This window comes from Rhinoderma darwinii, chromosome 3, assembly GCF_050947455.1.
Source record: "Rhinoderma darwinii isolate aRhiDar2 chromosome 3, aRhiDar2.hap1, whole genome shotgun sequence".
NCBI lineage: Eukaryota > Metazoa > Chordata > Amphibia > Anura > Rhinodermatidae > Rhinoderma > Rhinoderma darwinii.
The window spans coordinates 429,488,730-429,513,181 of NC_134689.1; the positions used below are offsets into that span (position 1 = coordinate 429,488,730).

The following is a 24,452-nucleotide window of genomic DNA, read 5'->3' on the forward strand; positions in this document are numbered from 1 at the left end:
CAGTAATGGTAGGGATCAGAGAAAACTTTGATCCTGAAGCATTAAGATTGCCCTTCTCCGGTATTAGGGGGCCTCGCCCAACGACTCAGCATTACCCCTCCGCCACCAAACTTTACAGTTGGCATAATGCAGTCAGGTAGGTAACATCATTTGGGCATTCGCCAAGCACAGATTTGCCCATCAGACTGCCAGATAGAGAAGTGTGATTCCTCATGCAATGTGCTTGGTGATGTAAGGCTGGCATGCAGCTGCTCGGCCCCCATGCCATGAAGCTCCCGGGCACAGTTTTTGTGTGGATGTTAATACCAGAGGAGGTTTGTACTATCGAGCCAGCGGAGTGTTGGTGACTTTTCTGCACTTGCTCCTCAGCACTCGGCCCCCCGCTCTGTAACTTTACGTGGTCTGTTCTTCATGGCTGAGTCGCAGCGGATCCTCCCACGTTACTATAATATCAGTCACAAGTGATGGTGGAATATCTAGGAGTAAAGAAATGACTCGTTACAACGGTGGCGACTTATTACAGGACCGCGCTGGAATTCAGTCATCTCTTTACAACGACCCATTATATCACAAATGTCTGTAAAGTGACTGCAGGGTGAGTGCCGGATGTTTTACACCTGTGGGAATAAGACTGAAGGAAACACCTGAATTCAATGACTAAGAGGGGGCCAATACTATTCTCCATATAGTGTATGTACCCGACAATTATGCTTAAAAATATTTATTTAAAAAAAAAATCACGTCCTCAAATAGCTACAGAGCCCTAAAAGTAAAAAAAAAAATATGACTGACGGGATGCAAGGAGGCGAAAACAACAAAATGTGCCTTGATGCCACTCTATTCATTCTTCACCTAAATATGGCGGGCAGTGGCTGCCTCACTACACGTGAGGGGGTCACGTGATGCGGCTCTGTCCATTATGTTCTATAGGGTTACAAAAACAGCCGAGCTGGGATTTACATCTATGAGACATTTATGACATATCCCTTAGATGGGAATAACCCTTTAAGGTCAAGATAGGCTTGGTCTCTAAAGGGTTTACATTGTTATAACTTACTATTATTGTTGTTATTATAATTCCTATTTTTTATTTCATTTTAATTTCAGGCCATGTCTCAACAAAATAATTCCATGATCACTAAGATCCATCTCTTGGGATTTCATAGCCCTCAAAATATAAATTACTTATTCTTCACTATTCTCCTCCTGATCTACTGTATGACACTATGTGGAAACCTCTTCATGGTATCTTTGGTGGCCTATCGCAGTGATCTTCACCGGCCCATGTACTTCTTCCTTACACAACTGTCCATAGCTGACCTCTTGCTGACCACAGATATTGTCCCCATTGTGCTTCATATTCTACTTCATAAAGTCGGGACCATTTCTTTTGTAGGATGCATTATCCAGCTTTATATATTTGCTTTCTCTGAATGTTCGGAATGCTTTCTTCTGACAATGATGTCCTATGACAGATACGTGGCCATCTGTGACCCTTTACGTTATACTACGGTCATGAATCAAAATTTATGCCTAAAGCTTGTCATCGTAAGTTGGCTACTGAGTTTTTCATTTTCGACATTTGAAACAGCATCAACATCCTCATTAGAATTTTGTGGACCAAATACAATTGACCACTTCTTCTGTGACCTGCCACCAATACTTGAACTTTCGTGCTCAGATATCAGTGGAGTCCAGTTGGAAATTGTTCTAATTGCTCAACCAGTTCTTCTCTGCCCCTTTATAATAGTCATAATGTCCTATAGTTATATCATCTTTGTCATCCTAAAGATTCCTTCAGCTACCGGCAGACATAAAGCCTTCTCCACCTGTAGTTCCCACCTCATTGTGGTCTCCATATTTTATGGAACTTTATTTAGTGTTTATGTTCTTCCAACCAAAGGACAATCATCGAATATAACAAAATTGCTGTCATTGATGTACACCGTTGGGACTCCGTTGATGAATCCTGTCATATACAGTTTAAGGAATGCAGAAATTGCTAAAGCATTTGGGACATTTAGGAGTAATTTCTTGCAGAAGTTGAAAAAAAAATCCCTATTATAAAAATAAATACTGTACATAATAAATAGGCGAAAAACTAAAATATCTTTAAAAAAAAAAACATTCGACCTTTTAAGGCACTATTTCCATTACGTTTGAGTCCTACGCTCGGGATATGCGCCAGGAAAGCTGTAGACCCATATGCCAAAGTTATCCATAGGGCTTTATTTTTGTGACGGATACCAAAGGAAGAAGAAGCAATGACGTCAGCATTCCAAAAAGGCAAATCTTATTTTTTTCCCATGGTACAGACACCAACAACGTTTTGGCTCTAAGTGAGTTTTTTTTATCAAGCTCGAAAAAGCTTCACTTAGAACCGAAACGTTGCTGGTGTCTGTACTTTGGGACAATAAAAAAAATTAGCTTTTTCTTGGAATACTGACGTCATTGCTTCTTCTTACTGTGATTTTTTGAGTGGGCTTGAGCTGCCACATGAAGACGACTTGTTGCATTCTTACATCATCATATGAAGTGACGGTGGTGCTGTTTCCATCCCAATTTCTACAGGATGCCAAAAAAGTGTCCTTTTGGGATCTGTCGAGCCAATATTTGTCGGCACCTTTACTTTAACTGCATAGAAAAGCGTAGTCGACTGCACAATTTCAAACAGAGGAACCTTGAGAAATATTATACCTATTTTTTTTAACATTGGAGCCTATGGGCGACATATTGCCACCCAGTGTATGCCTATACAGTGGCTATACAATGCGTCACAGCCTTTCATCATGTCCAAACCCCTTAAAAGGGTCACATGATCGCTCAGACACCATTTTCTCTGCATCTCTTTATTCAAAAATTTAAATTAGGCTGTGGCCTGCAGACAGGGGAATCCCCTGACGTCGCCTAGCAACACTCCCGTAATTACAGGTGCACACACGTAGCCACCCGTAATTATGGGAGCCCCATAGACTTCTATGGGCCTGCCCGTGCCGTAATTACGGCCTGAAATAGGACATGTTCTATATTTTTCAACGGCCCGGGCTCCTTCCCGTAAGCAAATGGGAAGGTATCCGTGGCCAATAGAAGTCTATGGGCCAATAATTACAGGGAGTAATTACGGCCCGTAATTACGGGCGTTTTTATGGTCAAGTGCTTGGGGTCTTAAACTGACCAGGAAAAGGAATTAGGAATTTTAGTTGACAGAAAACGTAACTGTAGTAACTGTAAGTATAACAAAACATTATATCAGCGATCAAAAGATCGCATAGTGAAGTCCCCTAGTGGGACTGAAAAAAATAATGAGTAAATGTGAAAAAAATTTATTAAAAATGGTGAACAGTAAAAAAAAAAAGAAAATCATTTTTATCCATAAAAAATTTATTTATTTCGTAAAAGCGTAAAGTAAAAATAAACATATTTGGTAACAATAAAGTTAACTTTATTTAAACCGCAAGGAGAATGGCGGAAAAACAATCTATATATTTTTTTTTTCGGGGGCAATGGAAAAATAGCCATGCTTTTTTTCCATTGCCCCCCAAAAAATAATAATAAAAGTTAATCAATAAGTCCCATGTATCCCAAAATGGTACCAATAAAAATGACACATTGTCCCGCAAAAAACAAGCCCTCATATGGCGACATCGGCAGAAAAACAAAAAAGTTGCTGCTCTTGGAAAGCGACGAAAAGTGTTTTAACAATGCAAAAGTAGTAAAACATAAAAAACCTCTACATATGTGGTATCGCCGTAATCGTACCGACCCATAGAATAAAGGTAACGTGTTATTTATGCCGCACATTGAGCGGTGTAAATTAAAAACGCATAGAACGATGGAGGAACGCCTGTTTTTTTTTATTCTCTTCCCCCAAATGAATTTCAATCCTAGTCTCCAGAAATGATTCTCTTTTAATCAGGATCACCTCGGGGTTTCCAGGAATCAGTTTTTACACCATTGTAATTTTTTCTCTTGGTATCTTTCAAATTCTTACCTACTTTGTACCAATCCCGTCTAGCATGGCCTGTTGGTATGGACCAGGGATCGGTGTCATATAACTTACACGTATGTTCACTATGCCACCGTCCGGTTTTGACTTACGTGTCTTCATCCTCCTGTGGGTTTCACCCTCTAACGGTGACATATTGTGGGCTTTATGTTGACAAGAAGGCACATGGATGTGTTATACAATTCTATGGTGCCCGTCTTCATAATTTGCCACGTGTCTCTAGCTGTCTACATGATAGTGACATGTCAATTGTCTCCTCCTCTCTCCTGCACTTATGTGATCCCACTAACCACTAGCCAGTGGCTTATATGTTCTGTGAAATCATGTCTGACTCTTCCGTTGTATTTGCGTTCCCCCTGTGATATACTGACACCTCCACAACTAATGTCCATTTATTCCTATTCCCCATTCCCTTACAGCAGATTTAACAATATAGCTCTGTATTAGTTTACCCTTAACCTGTATCCTAGCAGCACCAACACGTCCGGAATGTACTCAATGCGCATGCGCAACATATTTTACTTTATTCTCCCCTGCCCATTCTCAATATGGCCGCCATTATCCCCTAGTGACCTAGGAAGCATGCGTTGACATGCACCGTAGAGCCCTGATACCCAGCGTCATTACCCGCCCCCTGCCCATTCTCAATATGGCCACCATTATCCCCTAGTGACCTAGGGAGCATGCGTTGACATGCGCCGTACAGTCCTGATACCCAGCGTCTACACGCCCCCTGCCCATTCTCAATATGGCCGCTATTATCCCTTAGTGACCTAGGGCGCATGCGTTGACATGCGCCTTACATCCCTGATACCCAGCATCACTACCCGCCTTCAGGCATGCGCGACTGAGCGATGGGGACGCCACTTTTGGTGCTACTCCTTCCACCATGATACCTGGAGGTGATCCTGACTATCTTAAAGTTAGTATAGGCACCTGCACCCTATATAAGTGACAGACATGATACCACCGTCACAGTAAAGACCTATTATGACTTTTTAATAATCTTTTAAATTTGAACCCCTTAAGGACGCAGCCTAGTTTTGGCCTTAAGGCTCAGAGCCCATTTTTCAAATCTGACATATTTCACTTTATGTGGTAATAACGTCGGAATGCTTAAAACTATCTAAGCGAATCTGAGAAAGTTTTCTCGTGACACATTGGGCTTCATGATCGTGGTAAAATTTGGTCCATATATTCAGTGCTTATTGGTGAAAAATTGCAAAATTTAGACAACATTTTGAAAAAATAGCATTTTTCAGAATTTAAATGCATCTGCTTGTAAAACAGAGGGTTATAACACCCAAAATAGTTACTAGTTCACATTTCCCATATGTCTACTTTAGATTGGCATCATTTTTTGAGCATTATTTTATTTTTCTTGGACGTTACAAGGCTTAGGACATAAACAGCAATTTCTCATATTTTTAAGAAAATTTCAAAAGCCTTTTTTTTAAGGTACCGGTTCAGTTCTGAAGTGGCTTTGAGGGGCCTATGTATTAGAAACCCTGATAAAACACCCCATTTTAAAAACTAGACCCCTCAAAGTATTCAAAACAGCATTTAGAAAGTTTTTTAACCCTTCAGGCATTTCACAAGAATTAAAGCAAAGTGGAGGTGAAATTTGCAAATTTCATTTTTCTTGCTGAATTTCAATTTTATTCATTTTTTTTTTCTGTAACACAGAAGGTTTTACCAGAGAAACACTACTAAATATGTATTGTCCAGATTCTGCAGTTTTTAGAAATGTCCCACATGTGGCTCTAGTGCACTCGTAGAATAAAACACAAGCCCTAGAAGCAAAGAAGCACCTAGTGCATTTTGAGTCCTCTTTTTTACTAGAATATATTTTAGGCAGCATGCCAGGTTTGAAGAGGTGTTGAGGTGCCAAAACAGTAGGAATCCCCCAATAGTGACCCCATTTTGGAAACTACACCCCTCAAGGAATTAATTTATGGTTGTTGTTACCATTTTGACCTCACAGTTTTTTCACAGCACCTATTTGAATTGGGCTGTGAAATTAAAAAAATGTCATTTTTTCCAATAAGATGTCATTTGTGATCAAAATTTCTTATTTTCACAGGGAACAAAATACTCCATTTTGTTGCCCAATTTGTCGTTAGTGCGGAAATACCCCATTTGTGGTGATAAACTTCCGTTTGGACCCATGGGAGGGCTCCGAAGGAAAGGAGCGCTATGTGTTTGTTGGAGTCCAGATTTTGTTGGATTGGTTTTCGGGTGCCATGTCGCATTTGCAGAGCCCCAGACGTATCAAAGCAATGGAAACCCACCAGAAGTAACCCCATTTTGGAAACTACACCCCTCAAGGAATTCAAATATGGTTGTTGTTACAATTTTGACCGTACAGTTTTTTCACAGCATCTATTTGAATTGGGCTGTGAAATGAAAAAAAGTCATTTTTTCCAATAAGATGTAATTTTTTATCAAAATTTCTTATTTTCACAGGGAACAAAATACCCCATTTTGTTGCCCAATTTCTCCTGAGTGTAGCAATACCACATTTGTGGCAATAAACTGCTGTTTGGGCCCATGGGAGGCCTCAGAAGGGAAGGAGCGCTATTTGTTCTTTTGAGTCCAGATTTTGCTGGATTGGTTTTCGGGTGCCATGTCGCATTTGCAGAGCCCCAGAGGTATCAAAGCAATGGAAAGCCACCAGAAGTGACCCCATTTTGGAAACTACACCCCTCAAGGAATTCATTTATGGGTGTTGTGACCATTTTGACCACATAGTTTTTTCACAGAACTTATTTGAATTGGGCTGGGAATTAAAACAAAATTAATTTTTTCCAATAATATGTCGTTTTGGCTGAAAATTTCTTATTTTCACAAGAAATAAAATACCCCATTTTGTTGCCCAATTTGTCCTGAGTGCGGCAATACTCTGTTTGTGGTGATAAACTGCTGTTTGGGCCCATGGGAGGGCTCAGAAGGAAAGGATCACCATTTGTCCTACTGGGGATTTTTGGTGCTAAGTCATGTATGCAGAAGCCCCTGAGGTACCAGTACAGTTGAAACCCACAAGAAGTGACCCCGTTTTAAAAACTACACCCTTAAGGCATTCATTTAGAGGTGTAGTGAGCATTTTGACCGGAGACATACACCCCATAAACTGTAATGTGAGTTCTCCTGGGTACAGCAATACCCTACATGTGGCTGTTATCAGCTGCCTGGACACACAGCAGGGCTCAGAGGGGAAAGACGAGGGGGGATAAGCTGTGCGGAGTACATCAGGGTAAGTAAAATTGGGGTAAATTATAAACCAAGGGATGTATGATAAATTTTAAAACCCTCTTTCATACAGAGCTCTGGTTTTTCGGGACGCGCGTCACATTGGTATATTGTGTCCTCCCTTATACCCCTATTATAGCAGACTTTGCACCTCTTTTGACTTTTTCCCTTCTTGCCAGTTTGGGGAATTTCTCCTGGAAAGTGTTGCCCTGGTACGATGCGTGTGGCCTCGCTTCCAGAAGTACTGGGTGCCACCCCTTCTTGGTCCCTAAAGATTAGGTTCTTGATAATCACCTCTTGAAATTCCAGGAAAGTTCCTGTCAGGCCTGCACATCGATGTAGCACGTACGCATTGTACAATGCCATCTGTATGATGTGCCCGGCCGGCTTCTTATACCACACCGCATGGCGCTGTAGGGCTTCAGGACTTGATCTGACAAATCCACCTGTCCCATGTACCTATTGTAGTCCAGGATGCAGTCTGGTTTGGGGGTCTCTGCACTGGTACCTAGTACAGGTACATGGGTACTGGTGTGACATCTCTCTTGTCCTTGACACACAATATGTTGCTGCTAGAATGTGCCCTGCTCTCACACCTTCTTGTTTGCCCAAGCAGAGTCTTAGGGAGGCCTCTCGATTTCTTCTAGCAGTGCCGCATGCCGCAGGACTTCTGGAAGCGAGGCACGTGAAGAGCGGGACGCTGGTATAAAAATTATCCAGGTAGAGGCAGTTGAAGAGTGGGACGCTGGTATAAATTTTTTTGCATTAACTCCCAGTAAGGGGGAGGGGGGGCATTCTGGGGGCTGAATACTGGTGTCCTTCCCTTTATATATCCTAAATTTGTAGGTACACCCTGATGCACTCTCGCACAGCTCATACATCTTCACGCCATACCTTGCCCTCTTACCCGGCAGGTACTCCCGGAATTGAACCCTCCCTTTAAAATGTACCAGGGACTCATCAATAGAAATACACTTCTCAGGGGTGTATGCTTGGGAAAACCGGGCACTGAAACGGTCTAATAGGGGTCTCCGTTTATACAAACGGTCAAAACTGCGGCCATCTCGGGGTGGGCACGGCTCATTATCAGTATAATGTAAAAAGTGAAGTATTGCCTCATTTATTTATTTTTTTAGGTTCCAGTTCAGTTCTGAAGTTGCTTTGAGGGGCCTATATATTAGAAACCCCAATGAAACACCCCATTTTAGAAACTAGACCCCTCAAAGTATTCACAACAGCATTTAGAAAGTTTATGAACCCTTTAGGTGTTTCACAGGAATTTAGAGCAAAGTAGAGGTGAAATTTACTTTTTTTTTTTGTCAGAAAATCCTTTTTATACCATTTTTTTCTGTAACACAAAAGGATTTACCCGAGAAACGCAACTTAATACTTATTGCCCAGATTCTGCAGTTTTGAGAAATATCCCACATGTGGCCCTAGTGCGGTAATTGACTGAAGCACCGGCCTCCGAAGCAAAGGAGCACCTAGTGGATTTTGAGCCTCCTTTTTATTAGGCACCATGTCCGGTTTGAAGAGGTCTTGTGGTGCCAAAACAGTGGAAAACCCCCAAAAGTGACCCCATTTTGGAAACTAGACCCCTTGAGGAATTCATTGTAGTTTTCTTGGGGTGCACGCGGCTTTTTGAGCAGTTTTTATACTATTTTTAGGTGGCGTGGTGGCTAAAAAACATCAATTCTACTATTGTTTTTTTATTCAATTTTTTTTACAGCGTTCACCGTGCGCTATAAATGACATATTCACTTTATTCTGCGGGGCGATACGATTACGGCGATACCAGATGTTTATAGTTTTTTTAATGTCTTATGGAGTTTGCACAATAAAATACTTTTTGTAAAAAATCATTCACTTTTTGTGTTACCTTATTCTAAGAGCCAGAACTTTTTTTATTTTTCCATCAATAAAGCCGTGCGAGGACTTATTTTTTGCGTAACGAACTGTAGTTTCGATCAGCACCATTTTTAGGTACATGCGACTTTTTGATCTCTTTTTATTCAATTTTTTAAGAGGTGAAGTGACCAAACAATTGTGATTGTGGTACGGTTTATTATTATTTTCTTTTACGGCGTTCACCGTGTGGGATAAATAACGAAATCATTTTGTAGTTCAGGCCGTTACGGACGCGGCGATACCAATTATGTATAGTTTATTTGCTTATTTATCTATTTTTATTAATAATAAAGGACTGATGAGGGAATGGGGGGATTTTTACTTTTGCATATGTATGGGGGTCCCCATGGCGGTTTAGAATAGATTCTAAAAAGTCACAAATGAAATCCTGGTACTCGACACTATTTTCTGTATTTCCTAATACTTTTCTCGTTGCTGTAATACCCAAATTGTGTGGAATTCGGGTATATAAACTTTCCATGTCAATTGAAGCTGGTTTATATCCCCTGCACCAGTCAAAATCCTCAAGGACCACAAGAAAGTCATTGGTATCCTTCAAGTAGGAGGGAATTTCCCTCAAAAAAGGCCTAAGAAGCCAATCAATGTACTTGGACAAGGGTTCAGTCACTGACTGTACTCCAGTGACTATAGGGCGTTCGGGGGGGGGGGGGTCTCCCTATTCCTGTGTATCTTAGGAACAAAATACCATTTCGGTTTGCACGGATAGACGGGGTATAATTTCTCAGCTAATTTGGTGGTTAGGAGGCCTTTTTCCACATCGGTACGTAAGAGTGTTAGAAATTTACTTTGGTATTTAGGGGTAGGATTCCTCATAAGTTTTTGAGACACCAATGGATCACTAAGTTGCCTTTCGGCTTCCTCCAAATAATCTTTTGTCATCAAAGCAATATTTCCCCCCTTGTTGGCCAATTTTATTACTAGATCACTATAGGAATTAATTTTTTCTAGGGATTTAGTTTCACCTAATGTCATGTTACTCTGGTGGGTTTCATATAACAGGGGTCTTAACATCCCTAAGGGCCAGAGTGGAAAATATTTCTATAGAACCACCGGCCTGCAAGGGGGAGAAAAGCCTGATTTTAAACCATTGACTTCTATTACATCCGAATGGGGGGAAAAGGTGGAATCAGAGGACAAGCTAGTTAACCCCTTAAGAACTCAGCCAGTTCTGGCCTTAACCGCTTCCCAACATTTTCCGTATGGATATGTCATGGAAAGCTAGTGCTTCCCGCATTTTGCCATATCCATACGACAAATGCATGGCACCGGCAGAGAGGATGAGTCGGTGCCATCATCCCCGGATGACAGTGTCTATGTTATATACGACCTACTGATGTCTGCTGACTCCGGCCAGGTATGCAATGTTTTTGATGTTACATAGTTAGTACGGCTGAAAAAAGACACATGTCCATCAAGTTCAACCAAGGGAAGGGAAAAGGGAAGGAAAAATGTCTACACATAGGAGCTAATATTTTTTTGTTCTAGGAAATTATCTAACCCTTTTTTAAAGCCATCTACTGTCCCTGCTGTGACGGCTCCTGCGGTAGGCTATTCCATAGATTCACAGTTCTCACGGTAAAGAAGGCTTGTCGCCTCTGCAGCTTGAACCTTTCTTTTTCCAGACGGAGGGAGCGCCCCCTTGTTTTTTGAGGGGGTTTTGTATGTGCCATTCATATATTTATATAAGTTAATCATGTCCCCCCTTAGTCGTCTTTTTTCAAGGCTAAATAGGTTTAATTCTTTCAATCTTTCCTCATAACTTAAATTCTCCATGCCCCTAATTAGCTTTGTTGCTCTTCTTTGTATTTTTTCCAACTCCAGGGCATCCTTTCTATGAACTGGAGCCCAGAACTGAACTGCATATTCTAGATGAGGCCTCACTAATGCTTTGTAAAGTGGCAATATTACATCCCTGTCCCGCGAGTCCATGCCTCTTTTAATACACGACAATATCCTGCTGGCCTTTGAAGCAGCTGATTGACACTGCATGCTGTTATTGAGTTTATGATTTACAAGTACACCCAGATCCTTCTCAACAAGTGAATCCGCCAGTGTAGCTCCCCCTAGGACATATGATGCATGCAGGTTGTTGGTACCCAGATGCATAACTTTACATTTATCTACATTAAACTTCATCTGCCAAGTGGACGCCCAAACACTTAGTTTGTTTAAATCTGCCTGCAAATCATGAACATCTTCCATAGACTGAACTATATTACATAGCTTGGTGTCATCTGCAAAAATAGAAATAGTGCTATTAATCCCATCCTCTATATCATTAATAAATAAGTTGAATAATAGTGGTCCCAGCACTGAACCCTGGGGTACACCACTTATTACCGGGGACCATTCAGAGTAGGAATCATTGACCACAACTCTCTGGATACGGTCCTTGAGCCAATTCTCAATCCAATTACAAACTATATTTTCTAAACCTATAGTCCTTAATAGAGATGAGCGAACCGGGACAACCGAACCCGGTTTCGGTCCGAACTTCCGGTAAAGTTCGGTTCGCAGCGAATCCGAACTTCACCGGGTTCGGCCGAACCCGTTTTGACCGAACCCGGTCAAAAACATTATACAAATCGGCAGCCACTTATCTCTATCAATCACTGATAGAGAAAAGAGGCTGCTGATTAAAAATAAAATAAAAAGCATTTCATACGTACCCGGTCGTTGTCTTAGTGACGAGTCCCTCTTCTTCCTCCAGTCCGACCTTTTCTGACGCGGCAGCCTGTGATTGGCTGCAGAGGCCTCTGCAGCCTGTGATTGGCTGCAGAGGCCGCGGCAGCCTGTGATTGGCTGCAGCGCTCACATGGGCTGCATCGTCATCAAGGAATGTCGGGCCGGATGTCGAGAGGGACGCGTCACCAAGGCAACGGCCAGGAGACCGGACTGGAGGAAGCAGAAAGTTCTCGGTAAGTATGAACGTCTTTTTTTTTACAGGTACTGTGATCGGTAGTCACTGTCCAGGGTACTGAAACAGTTACTGCCGATCAGTTAACTCTTTCAACACCCTGGACAGTGACTATTTAGGGTATGTGCACACACACTAATTACGTCCGTAAATGACGGACGTATTTCGGCCGCAAGTACCGGACCGAACACAGTGCAGGGAGCCGGGCTCCTAGCATCATAGTTATGTACGATGCTAGGAGTCCCTGCCTCTCTGCAGGACAACTGTCCCGTACTGTAATCATGTTTTCAGTACGGGACAGTAGTTCCACGGAGAGGCAGGGACTCCTAGCATCGTACATAAATATGATGCTAGGAGCCCGGCTCCCTGCAGGGTGTTCGGTCCGGTACTTGCGGCCGAAATACGTCCGTCCATTACGGACGTAATTAGTGTGTGTGCACATACCCTTACTGACGTCGCCTAGCAACGCTGCCGTAATGACGGGTGCACACATGTAGCCACCCGTCATTACGGGGCCTCATGCACACGACCATAAAAACACCCGTTATCACGGGTCGTAATTACGACCCGAAATAGCGGGCCCATAGACTTCTGTTAGCCACGGGTACCTTCCCGTTTTCTCACGGGAAGGTGCCCGTGCCGTTAAAAAGATAGAACATGTTCTATTTTTTTATTTTACGGGCCGTGCTCGTAATTACGACTCGTAACTACGAGCACGGCCGGCCGGCCACGGGCAGCCGGCCGCTTTTGCGAACCGTGCTGTCATTATAATTATAGCAGCACGGCCCGAAAAATAGAACATGTTCTATTTTTTTAACGGCACGGGCACCTTCCCGTGAGAATACGGAAAGGTACCCGTGGGTAACAGAAGTCTATGAGCCCGTTATTGCGGGTCGTAATTACGACCCGCAATAACGGGTATTTTTACGGTCGTGTGCATGATGGGAGCACGGCTCGGAAAAACGAACGGCTGCCCGTGCTCATCTCCTGAAATAATCTGTGCTGCCTTAAACTTTGTGGACAGGTCAGGATCCTGTTTCTTTTAAATGCTGCTAGGGAACCCGCTCGATCCACTATATAAGGCTACGCTACAGTGCAGCATTTAAAAGAAACAGGATCCTGACCTGTCCACAGAATTTAAGGCAGCACAGAGTATTTCAGGAGATGAGCGTGCAGATTCAGTGCTGCTGTGAACTCTGCTCTTACCATTACGTAGCTCTCAGTCTGTTATCTCTCCTCCACTCCTGTCCTCAAGAACACCTTCACATGATTGGCAAGTCACCACGTAATGGTAAGAGCAGAGTTCACAGCAGCACAGAGTATTTCAGGAGATGAGCGTGCAGATCTTGTGCGTGGTGGTGACTTGCCAATCATGTGAACGTGTTATAGAGGACAGGAGTGGAGGAGATGTAACAGACTGAGCTACGTAATGGTAAGAACAGAGTTCACAGCAGCACAGAGTATTTCAGGAGAGGAGCGTGCAGATTCAGTGCTGCTGTGAACTCTGCTCTTACCATTACGTAGCTCAGTCTGTTACCTCTCCTCCACTCCTGTCCTCAATAACACCTTCACATGATTGGCAAGTCACCACCCCGCACAAGATCCGCACGCTCATCTCCTGAAATACTCTGTGCTGCTGTGAACTCTGCTCTTACCATTACGTGGTGACTTGCCAATCATGTGAAGGTGTTCTGGAGGACAGGAGTGGAAGAGAGGTAACAGACTGAGAGCTACGTAATGGTAAGAGCAGAGTTCGCAGCAGCACTGAATCTGAACGCTCATCTCCTGAAATACTCTGTGCTGCCTTAAACTATATGGACAGGTCAGGATCCTGTTTCTTTTAAATGCTGCACTGTAGCGCAGCCTTATATAGTGGATCGAGCGGGTTCCCCAGCAGCATTTAAAAGAAACCGTGTTTGTGTATGTGTGTGTTTGGGTATGTGACTTTGTCTGTTTTTGTTTTTATATGTGTGTTTGTGTATATGTGTGTGTATATATGGGTGTGTTTGTGTATATGTGTTTTGTGTATATGTTTGTGTATATATGGGTGTATTTGTGTATATGTTTGTGTGTAGATGTTTGTGTGTGTTTTTGTATATGTGTATATGTGTGTATATGGGTGTGTGTTTGTGTGTATATATGGGTGTGTTTGTGTATATGTGTTTGTGTATATGTGTGTTTGGGTATGTGTGTTTTTGTTTGTATATGTGTTTGTGTATATGTGTTCGTGTATGTGTGTATAACTGTGTGTGTGTGTGTGTTTGGATATGTGTGTTTTTGTTTGTATATGTGTGAGTTCGTGTATATGTGTGTTTGTCTGTTTATGTGTGTGTGTGTGTGTGTGTGTGTATATCTTGTTGTGTTTGTGTATATATGTGTGTGTCTGTGTATGGTTGTTTGTTTGTGTGTGCGTGTATATATGTGTGTAGGTGAGTAGAAGTATTGGTATTGTTCACATTGATAACTGTTTTTTTATGTTGTTGCAGATTTTGATGTACCGATTGGACTACATCTTCAATTCGTTGGACTACTGCGTAGATCTGCGTTTTTTCAAATTTTAATAAAATGGTTAACGAGGGTTTTGTTGGGGATTTCTTATTTCAATAAAAAAGAATTGTCTTTGTGTTTTTTTTTCAAACTTTATTAGTGCCTAGATAATGGCAGTTGGCTGATTGACAGCATCCATTATTAAGGCGGTACTTAGTGTTAGCCGGTGCAGAGGCTAGCACTAACCACCCATTATTACCCCGGTACCCACCACCACCAGGGGTGCCGGGAAGAGCTTGGTACGATCCAGTACCCGACCATCTGTTGTGATGGTCGGGTACTGGGGCGGCCGTAGGCTGGTATTATGAGGCTGGGAAGGGCCAAAATCAGTGGACCTTCCCACCCTTGTAATGCTAGGCTGCAGCTGCTGTGTTGTATCGGGCTGGTTATAAAAATGGGGGGGACCCCCACGTCGTTTTTTTTTTTGAATTTAACAAATTTAGCAATAGACGGGTCCCCCACATTTTTAATAACCAGCCATATACAAGGCCGCAGCAGTCTGGCATTACATGGGTGGGAAGGGCCACTGGTTTTGTCCATTCCCAGGCTAATAACACTGTGTTGTATGTGGCTGGTTATGATAAATTGGGTGGAACCCCATGTCTTTTTTAAAAAAAAAATGTAAATAAATAAATAATTTAAAAAAAATGACGTGGGGTCCCCCCCCACTTTTATAACCAGCCAGATACAACACAGCAGCAGCAGCCTAGCATTACAAGGGTGGGAAGGTCCACTGTTTTTGGCCCTTCCCAGCCTCATAATACCAGCCTGCGGCCGCCCCAGGGCCCGACCATCACAACAGATGGTCGGGTACTGGATCGTACCTGGCTCTTCCCGGCACCCCTGGTGGTTTTGGGTACCGGGGTAATAATGGTGGTTAGTGTTAGCCTCTGCACCGGCTAACACTAAGCCTCGCCTTAGTAATGGATGTTGTCACTCAGACAGCGGCCATTACTAAAGTGGTAATAATAAAATTTGAAAAGACAAAGATATAGATAAAATATTTTATTGAAATAAAGCACCCCCAACACAACCCTCATTAACCATTTTATTGTAGAAAAAAAAAACGTCATCTAAGTAGTCCTCGAAACCGACGTAGTCCAAACACCAAACCTGTAAAAAAAAAAAAAAAATGAAATAAAACATGTCGTAGGCTTAGATTCAGTTTAATGTGTGATACTGACTGTTATACCATGTATAGAAGCCTGCCGTGAAGTTGACTTAGATACAGGGCGCCAGCAGACAGTATCATACATGGCCATACATACATATATACAAATATACATACATACATATATACAAACATACATACATATATACAAGCATGCACATATATACATGCAAATATACATACATGCAAACATACACACATATATACATGCAAACTATCATACATACATGCATACACACACACATGAAAACATACATACAAACAAACATGCAAAGATACATACATACATATATACAAGCATGCACAAATATACATGCAAACATAAATACATGCAAACATAATTACATACATGCACATATATATAAACATACATGCAAACATACATGCAAAAATAAAAACATGCAAACATACATACATGCACATATATACATACATACATGACAACATACATACAAACATACATGACAACATACATACATGCAAACATACATACATGCAAACATACATACACACATGCAAACATATATACATGCAAATATACATACAAACATGCACATGTATACATACATGCCAACATACATGCAAACATACATGCACATATATACATACATACATGACAACATACATACATGCAAATATACATACATACACACATGCACATATATACATACATGCCAACATACATGCACATATATACATACATGACAACATACATGCATAGATGACAACATACATACATATATATATACACACATGCAAATATACATACAAACATGCATACATACATGCAAACATACATTCATGCAAACACACATACATGCAAACATACATACATACAAATATACATACACACATGCACATATATACATACATGACAACATACATACATACATACATGACAACATACATGCAAAAATACATACATGCAAACATACATACATACATACATACATGCAAATATATACATGCAAATATACATACAAACATGCACATATATACATACATGCCAACATACATGCACAGATATACATACATACATACATGACAACATACATACATGCCAACATACATACATACATGCCAACATACATACATGCCAAAAAATAATAATAATACGTTCATACTTACTTTCCTCCTGTCCGGCCTCCAGCGATGACGTTTCATTCATGTCGCCGCTGCAGCCTGTGATTGGCTGCAGAGGCGGTCACGTGGGATGAAGCGTCATCCTGACGTGCGTGACCGCCACTACAGCCTGTGATTGGCTGCAGCGGCGAAAGGGATGAAACGTCATCGCTGGAGGCCGGACAGGAGGAAAGTAAGTACGAACGTATAATTTTTATTTTTTTATTACATAAATAGTGTTTTCCGCGCGCCGAGCATGTACTGTGAAGGTTGCTGAAAGAGTTAGTGCAGCCCATTAACTCTATCAGCACCCTGGACAGTAGCATGCTCGGCGCACGTAAGTGACAGGTTCGGTCAGAACTAGTTCGGTCCGAACCGAACTTTTTTGTGAAATTCGGCGAACTAGCCGAACCGAACTTTTGATAAGTTCGCTCATCTCTAGTCCTTAATTTACCCATTAGGCGTCTATGGGGGACAGTGTCAAATGCCTTTGCAAAGTCCAAAAACACTAAATCCACAGTGCATGTGATGCAGGATTACCTATGTATGATGCCATCCAGTCACATTTTAGTTATTTAAGATTTTATAAATAAAATAAAATTTTATATTTCTCTACCCTCGAGCCAAGTGCCAAATTTTGCCCGGCCTGTTGTCATATTTACTGACACCTTTTTCTACATTTTTTATTTTAATTCCAATTAAATTTCTTCAGTAAAAAAATCCATTATACATGTAATAAAGGTGCACAGTTTCTGTCATTATGTAAGGTTGTCACAATGTCCGGCCAAGAGCAGGTTTCATACCCACAGACGCAGAGAACAACAGACACCTAGTCCAACAACTCAACCACTCGGCCACCTCGTCTTCATAGTCCATCACCTCAACCACTCGGCCCCTCATCTTCGTAGCCTTGAGTGACGTTCATTTCTAAGGCTGGGTTCACACGTGGCGGAATTTCACTTAAATTCCGCTGCGGACACTCCGCAGCGTTAATCCGCAGCGGAGCCGTTTGTCCATTGACTTACACTTTAATTTAGCAGTGTTCGTTTAGACGAGGCGTAAAATTCCGCTGCGGAGCATAGGCTGCGGAGCGGAATTTGGTGTCCGCAGCATGCTCTGTCTGTTGCGGAGCAGTGGCGGACTCATGGCGGAATTTCTCCATTGACTTCAATGGAGATTCTAAGTTCCGCAATGAAGTCCGCAGCTGTCATGCACATGTCATGTGTGCTGCGGATCCGTCTTGCTTTTTTAACTTGACATTTCTTCATTCTGGCTGGACCTATGTATTTCTAGGTCTACAGCCAGACTGAGGAAGTCAATGGGGCTCCCGTAATGACTAGGAGACGTCTGTAAATAGTCACTGTCCAGGGTGCTGAAAGAGTTAAGCGATCGGCAGTAACTGTTTCTGCACCCGGGACAGTGACTACCGATCCCAATATACATGTATCTGTAAAAAAAAATGAAGTTCATACTTACCGAGAACTCCCTGCTTCTGTCTCCAGTCCGGCCTCCCAGGATGACGTTTCAGTCTAAATGACGGCTGCAGCCAATCACAGGCTAATAACAGGCTGCAGCGGTCACATGGACTGCCGCGTCATCCAGGGAGATCGGGCTGGATGCCGAAGGAGGGACGCGTCACCAAGACAACGGGCGGTAAGTATGAATTTCTTTGACTTTCACAAGGGAAAGTGCTGTCCCTTCTCTCTATCCTGCACTGATAGGGAGAAGGGAAGTACTTTTACCGCAGTCCGCAGCAGCTAGTCCGCATCAATTTACTGCACATTTTGTGCAGATCCGCAGCAGAATCTGCAACGCAGATTCTGTGCGGCATTGATGCGGACAGTTGCGGAGGAAATCCGCCACGTGTGGTCATGCCCTAAGTGTTTTATAACCTGGTCCCTCAAACATGTTCTGCCGTTATATAAGTTGTGTCAGTAACTTATCTCCTGTCTTACTTCTCCCTTTTTGAAAATCAAATACAATTTGTTTGTAATAAAATAAATTTAATAGCATGAAAAAACTGCACCAGTGTATACAAGGATCAAACACCAAACTATATACACAAAAATAGGAATTTTTTTGTAGGATTAGCCCCATTTTCAAATTTTTGTTTTAGCATTAGTTGATGTTTTATATAAGTTCTTAGAGTTTTGTTCCTCTAAACTGCTTAGTAAATTCATCTTTTATCAGCAGTATTGGCCTCACTAGACACCCAGGACCCTGTCTACTCAACCTGTGCTACGCAGATGATCCCACTCGTTTAACTCGTTAAATGCCGTGGTCAATAGCGACCGCGGCATTTAAACCGTTAGAAAGAGGTGCGAACCCTTCTAGCAGCTCATCGCTCCCCCCCGCAACACAATCGTGAGGGGGCGATGGTTGCTATGGCTGCCTGGGGGCCTAATGAAGGCCCCCAGGTCCGCCATCTGAGTGCTCCTAATAGAAGTCTATCAAAATCACGATATACTGCAATACATTAGTATTGCAGTATATCGTGCAAGCGATCTAACAATCGCTGGTTGAAGTCCCCTAGGGGGACTAATAAAAATAACTAAAATAAATATTTTTTTTTCTGAAAAAAAAAAAGAAATACCGTATATGTCGGTGTATAAGACGACTGGGCGTATAAGACGACCCCCAACTTTTACCCTTAAAATATAGAATTTAAGATATACTCACCATTTCGTGCAGGAGCGCTTCACTATGGCCATCGGCGGCAGGACCCAGGACTCTCTGTCTCTTTGAACTCGCGCATGCGCAGATAGGCTGCTTCATCGCGCGAGATCTGAGAGGCAGGGAATGAGAGGAAAGGGCGGGCCAGAGGATCTTACAGAGATGTTCCCTGGCGGCTAATACCAGCTTCCCTCAGATCCGTGGCGGATTCCGTGCATCCCGGGAGCCTGTGTACCGGACTGCAGGCTCACAAGGTAACACACAACCTGTGTGTAGACAATATGTAGACTAGGGATGTCACGATACCAGAATTTGGACTTCGATACCGATACTTCGTTTAGTATTGCGATTTCGATACAAATTTCGATACTTTTGCCAACAGTAATAAAAAAAAAAATCTTCCGTTTTCTGATGTGAGGCGCGATGTGTGATGAATTTTGAACGCGCCTCACATTTATAGTAATTAATCCCATCATGTTTCTCAGTCATAATGGGTTAATGTGCGAGGTACATGATGGGGTTAATTACTATTAATGTGAGGAACATGGAGGGTAAATTCATCGCACCTCGCGCCTCACATTAATAAGTGAATGAAAGCCGTGTTTATTTCATTTTTTTACAGCGTACACATCATAAATGATGCAAAAACATTGTTGTCCGCGCCATTACTGAATGTGTGTATTTTATGTATTGAGACTTATTTTAATGTTTATTGTAAAAAAGGTGAAGGTGTATTTTTTTTAAAATTTAACAATACTTTGTTTTTACTTTATTTTTAAACTTTAATGTACTGACATATATCAGATATGTGCCAGTACATTAACCTGTGAACGGATAATACACAGGCAGTTGTTAGGACATACTTGGGTATGTCCTAACAACATGAAATATGGTAAGACAGCCCTGGGGTTCTTCAATAGACCCTGGGCTGTCTGCCCATATATGGTATGGCATCCCCCTTCTCACTTTCCCCTGAATGCTGCAGTCAGCTGTGATCGCAGCATTCAGGGGAATAACGGCGGAGATGAGCGGTTTCTCTGATCTCCGCCGTTATAGAGCGGGGCTGCGGCTGTGTAATACAGCCATTGCCCCGCTCCTGACAGGAAGTGCGCGCGCGGTCAGCATGAGGTGATGTGGCCGGCGCTGCACTAATGAGCGGCAGTTCAGGCACTGAAGACAGAACATGGGGGTGTTCTGTCTCCAGTGCCGCCGCTCATTAGTGCAGCGCTGGCCTCATTGCATCATCCTGACCCCGCGAACTTATCATGACTCAGGAGCGGGGCTGTGGCTGAATTACACAGCCGCAGCCGCGCTCCCATACATTCATGTGTTACTATACTGAGCTGTGCGGCTGCAACGTGCATCCCTAATGTAGACAATATCCGGCATATAAGACGACCCCACACTTTTGACATTTTTTTAAGGGTGTAAAAAGTCGTCTTGTACGCCGATATATACGGTAGTTTAAAGTTAAAAAAAAAAACTTTTCCCATTTTCCTCCTAGAGCATAGTAAAAAAATAAATAAATAAACATAATTGGTATCGCCGTGTCCATAAAAGTCTGAACTATTACAATATATCATTATTTAACCCGCACGGTGAACGAGGTAAAAAAAATGTAAACACCAGATTTGCTATTTTTTGGTCACCTCACCTCCCACAAAAAATGAAATAAAAAGTGATCAAAAGGTTGCATGTACACCAAAATAGTATCATTAAAACTACAGCTCATTCCACAAATAATAAGCCCTCATACCACTTAATCGACGGAAAAATAAAAAGTTATGGCTCTCAGAATTTGGCGACACAAAATAAATGTTATTTTTTACAGACGTAAAAATAAAAAAAGTCATGGCTTTTGGAAGGTGGAGAGAAAAAAATGAAAATGAAAATCTGAAAAATGGCTGCGGCGGGAAGGGGTTAAAGTCTACATCCAGGAGATCCTCCATCCTCCCCAGGACAAGCCCTTATACACCCCTCAGGGGGGAGGAACATCTTGGCAGTTTCTAGTCACCATGATCTGTTATAATGGCTTTAGTTTGTATTTCTACTGTCTGTATGTGAGTTGTGTCTTTTGTACTATTATGTGTATTGCTCATCTATTGTCTGCCACAGCCAGGATGAGAACACAGTGGGGGAGATAATTGGATCTGCTCAGTTTGCTGGTCTGCACACTAACTGAGTGATGGTGGTGCCTCCTGATGGAGACTGGACAATGAGGACACTTTATCTCTTGTGTCTGCACTTCTGACTCATCTGATTGTCCATATGCTGGAGACACGACCTGTGGTACCTGATTACAGAATCATTCCGCTCTGCTGAGGGCTCGCAATAAACCACACATAATGCACCATCACACAAACAAAAACATTTTTTGTCATTAAAGGAAAGGTGTCATGATTTTTTTTTTTAATTATTATTAGTTTGTGTTTTATTTATTTAAATATATTCAATTTATTTATTTTTTCCCATAAAATGTTTTTTTTTATTAGCATTTTTTTATTTTTATGTGTGCTGCCATTTCTTTTATTGCATCTGTGCCTCTTCACGATACATAGACAGATGCTATACGGCAGCTACAGGACATAGGAAAGTAGGGAAGGGAGATGATCCTATCTCCTATGCTCCTGTCGTTGTAACTCTGAACAGTGCATGCTCTGTGGCATGTGCAGTTCACAGCGACCCAGCATAGAAGCTGGTTTGTAGGGGGAAAGACAGCGCCATTTTGTTGAAGACCAGCAGCAGGTAAGGTGTGTGTGCGTGAGTGTGTGTGTGCGCGTGCGTTAGGGTTAGTGTGTTTTGCATGTTTGGGGGGGTTTGTGTGTGGGGGGTTTGTGTGTGGTGCGGGTGAATGTTTAGGGGGTTGTGTGCGTGTGGAGGGGGGGATGTATGTTTGGGAGGGGTTCTGTGTGTTTGTGGTGGTTGTGTGGGGGGGTGCATCTGGGGGTGGTGGGGTGTGTTTTCCTGAATTCCTGAAGGAATTCTGAGGTAGATTTTGTTTCTATGTGCAAAAAAACTCAGTGTGAACAGGACCTAAGTGTGTATACACACACTGCGGTTTTTCGGCATTTTTCCCGCACTGCCTAAAACCACATTGAAGAACTCTTAAGTTTTTACCGCAGTTTTCAATGCCGTTTTCGTGAAACCGTGACAACCACACTGTGTAAATACACCCTAAGAAATTATTTTTTCATTTAAATAAAAACTCCCCCACACAATCTTCAGAAACCGTTTTATAAAAAAAAAAAAAACTTAATTTGCGACACATTCCCTTAACCCCTTTAGGACGCAGCCTGTTTTGGCCTTGTGGCTCAGCCGATTTTTTCAAATCTGACATGTGTCACTTTATGTGGTAATAACTCCGGAATGCTTTTACCTATCCAAGCGATTCTGAGATTGTTTTCTCGTGACATATTGTACTTTATGATAGTGGAAAAATTGTTTTTTAGTGCCATGTCGTGATTGCAACCCCCTGGAGGGAACAAAATAGTGGAAACACCCCAAAAGTGACCCCACTTGGGAAACTACACCCCTCAATAAATTTTTGTAGGGGTTTAGTAAGCATTTATACCACACAGGTCTTTTGCAGAATTTAGTAGAATTAGGCCGTGAAAATAAATATAAACATTTTTGTCCACTAAAATGTTGATTCTTTTCATTTTCACAAGGGATAAAGGAGAAAAAGTCACCCTAAATTTGTAACGCAATCTCTCCCGAGTATGACAATACCCCACATATGGTGAAATTTTTTTTTTTTTATAGAAATGAATTAACCTTTGCAGGACTGATCCTTTTTTGCTTTTCCATTTTAATTTTTCACTCCCCCCATTACAAACTCCATTACTTTTTTATTTTTCTATGAATTGAGCTGTGTGAAGGCTTATTTTGGCAGGACGAGCTGTAGTTTTTATTGGTACCATATTTTGGTACATGCAACTTTTTTATCACTTTTTATTCTATATTTTGGGAGGGGTGGTGACCAAAAAATAGTGATTCTGGCATTGTTATTAGTTTTTTTTTTTTTGTGGCGTTCACCGTGCGGTAAAAATAACATTATAGTTTTATAGATTGGGTCGTTACGAATGCGATGATGCCAAATATGTGTACTGTTTTTTAACGGTTTCATTTTTTCCCTATAATAAGATTATAGGAAAAAAAAATCTTTTATTTTTACACTTTTGTAAAACATTTTTATTAACTTTTATTTTTTATTTACTTTTTACACTTTCTTTTTTTACATGCAGCTCTGATCGCTGCTAGAATACATTACACTACCTAGGTAGTGTAACGTATTCCAACTGTCAGTGCGACTTCACAGTCACTCTGACAGTTAGTCTATGAGGACCAGCCAGAGGCTGATCCTCATAGGCTTCCGTACATGGCAGACCCGGAGGCCGTTGTCTGGCCCCCGGGTGCCATCACAAGCATCAGCAGCCCCCACAATTGAATGGGGGCTGCTGATGTGCTACAAACCCCCTACATGCGGAGATTGCAATCGAGCCCCGCATGTAACGGGTTAATTGCCTAAATCAGCGGCAATGAGCCGCTGATCGGCAACAGTGGAGTGTCAGCTGTCAGGGACAGCTCATCTCCTCGTTCCCAATGCAAACTTTTGCCGACACTGTCACAGACACTGTCATCGACAGTGTGCATCGCGAACGGCAGTGACGTCCTATCACTCTGACAGGAAGTCTATCAGTAGGCTGATCCTGATAGGCTTCCGTACATGGCAGTACTTGGCAGTACTTGGCCTCCGATCGCATGCTAGCCATCTGAAAACCTCACGATTTCATCGTGAGGTCTGCCGATGAGCTAGAAACCCCTGAATGCGGTGATTG

The 24,452-nt window shown here is 42.1% G+C and overlaps 1 protein-coding gene across 1 annotated transcript; it reads left to right on the plus strand.

Moving 5' to 3' along the window:
* The first annotated feature begins 1,110 nt into the window (after positions 1 to 1,110).
* LOC142750767 (olfactory receptor 11L1-like) lies at positions 1,111 to 2,067 on the plus strand. The gene has a single exon (XM_075859745.1). It carries the CDS (start codon positions 1,111 to 1,113, stop codon positions 2,065 to 2,067), a length of 957 nt encoding a protein of 318 aa, XP_075715860.1.
* Positions 2,068 to 24,452: the final 22,385 nt, after the last annotated feature.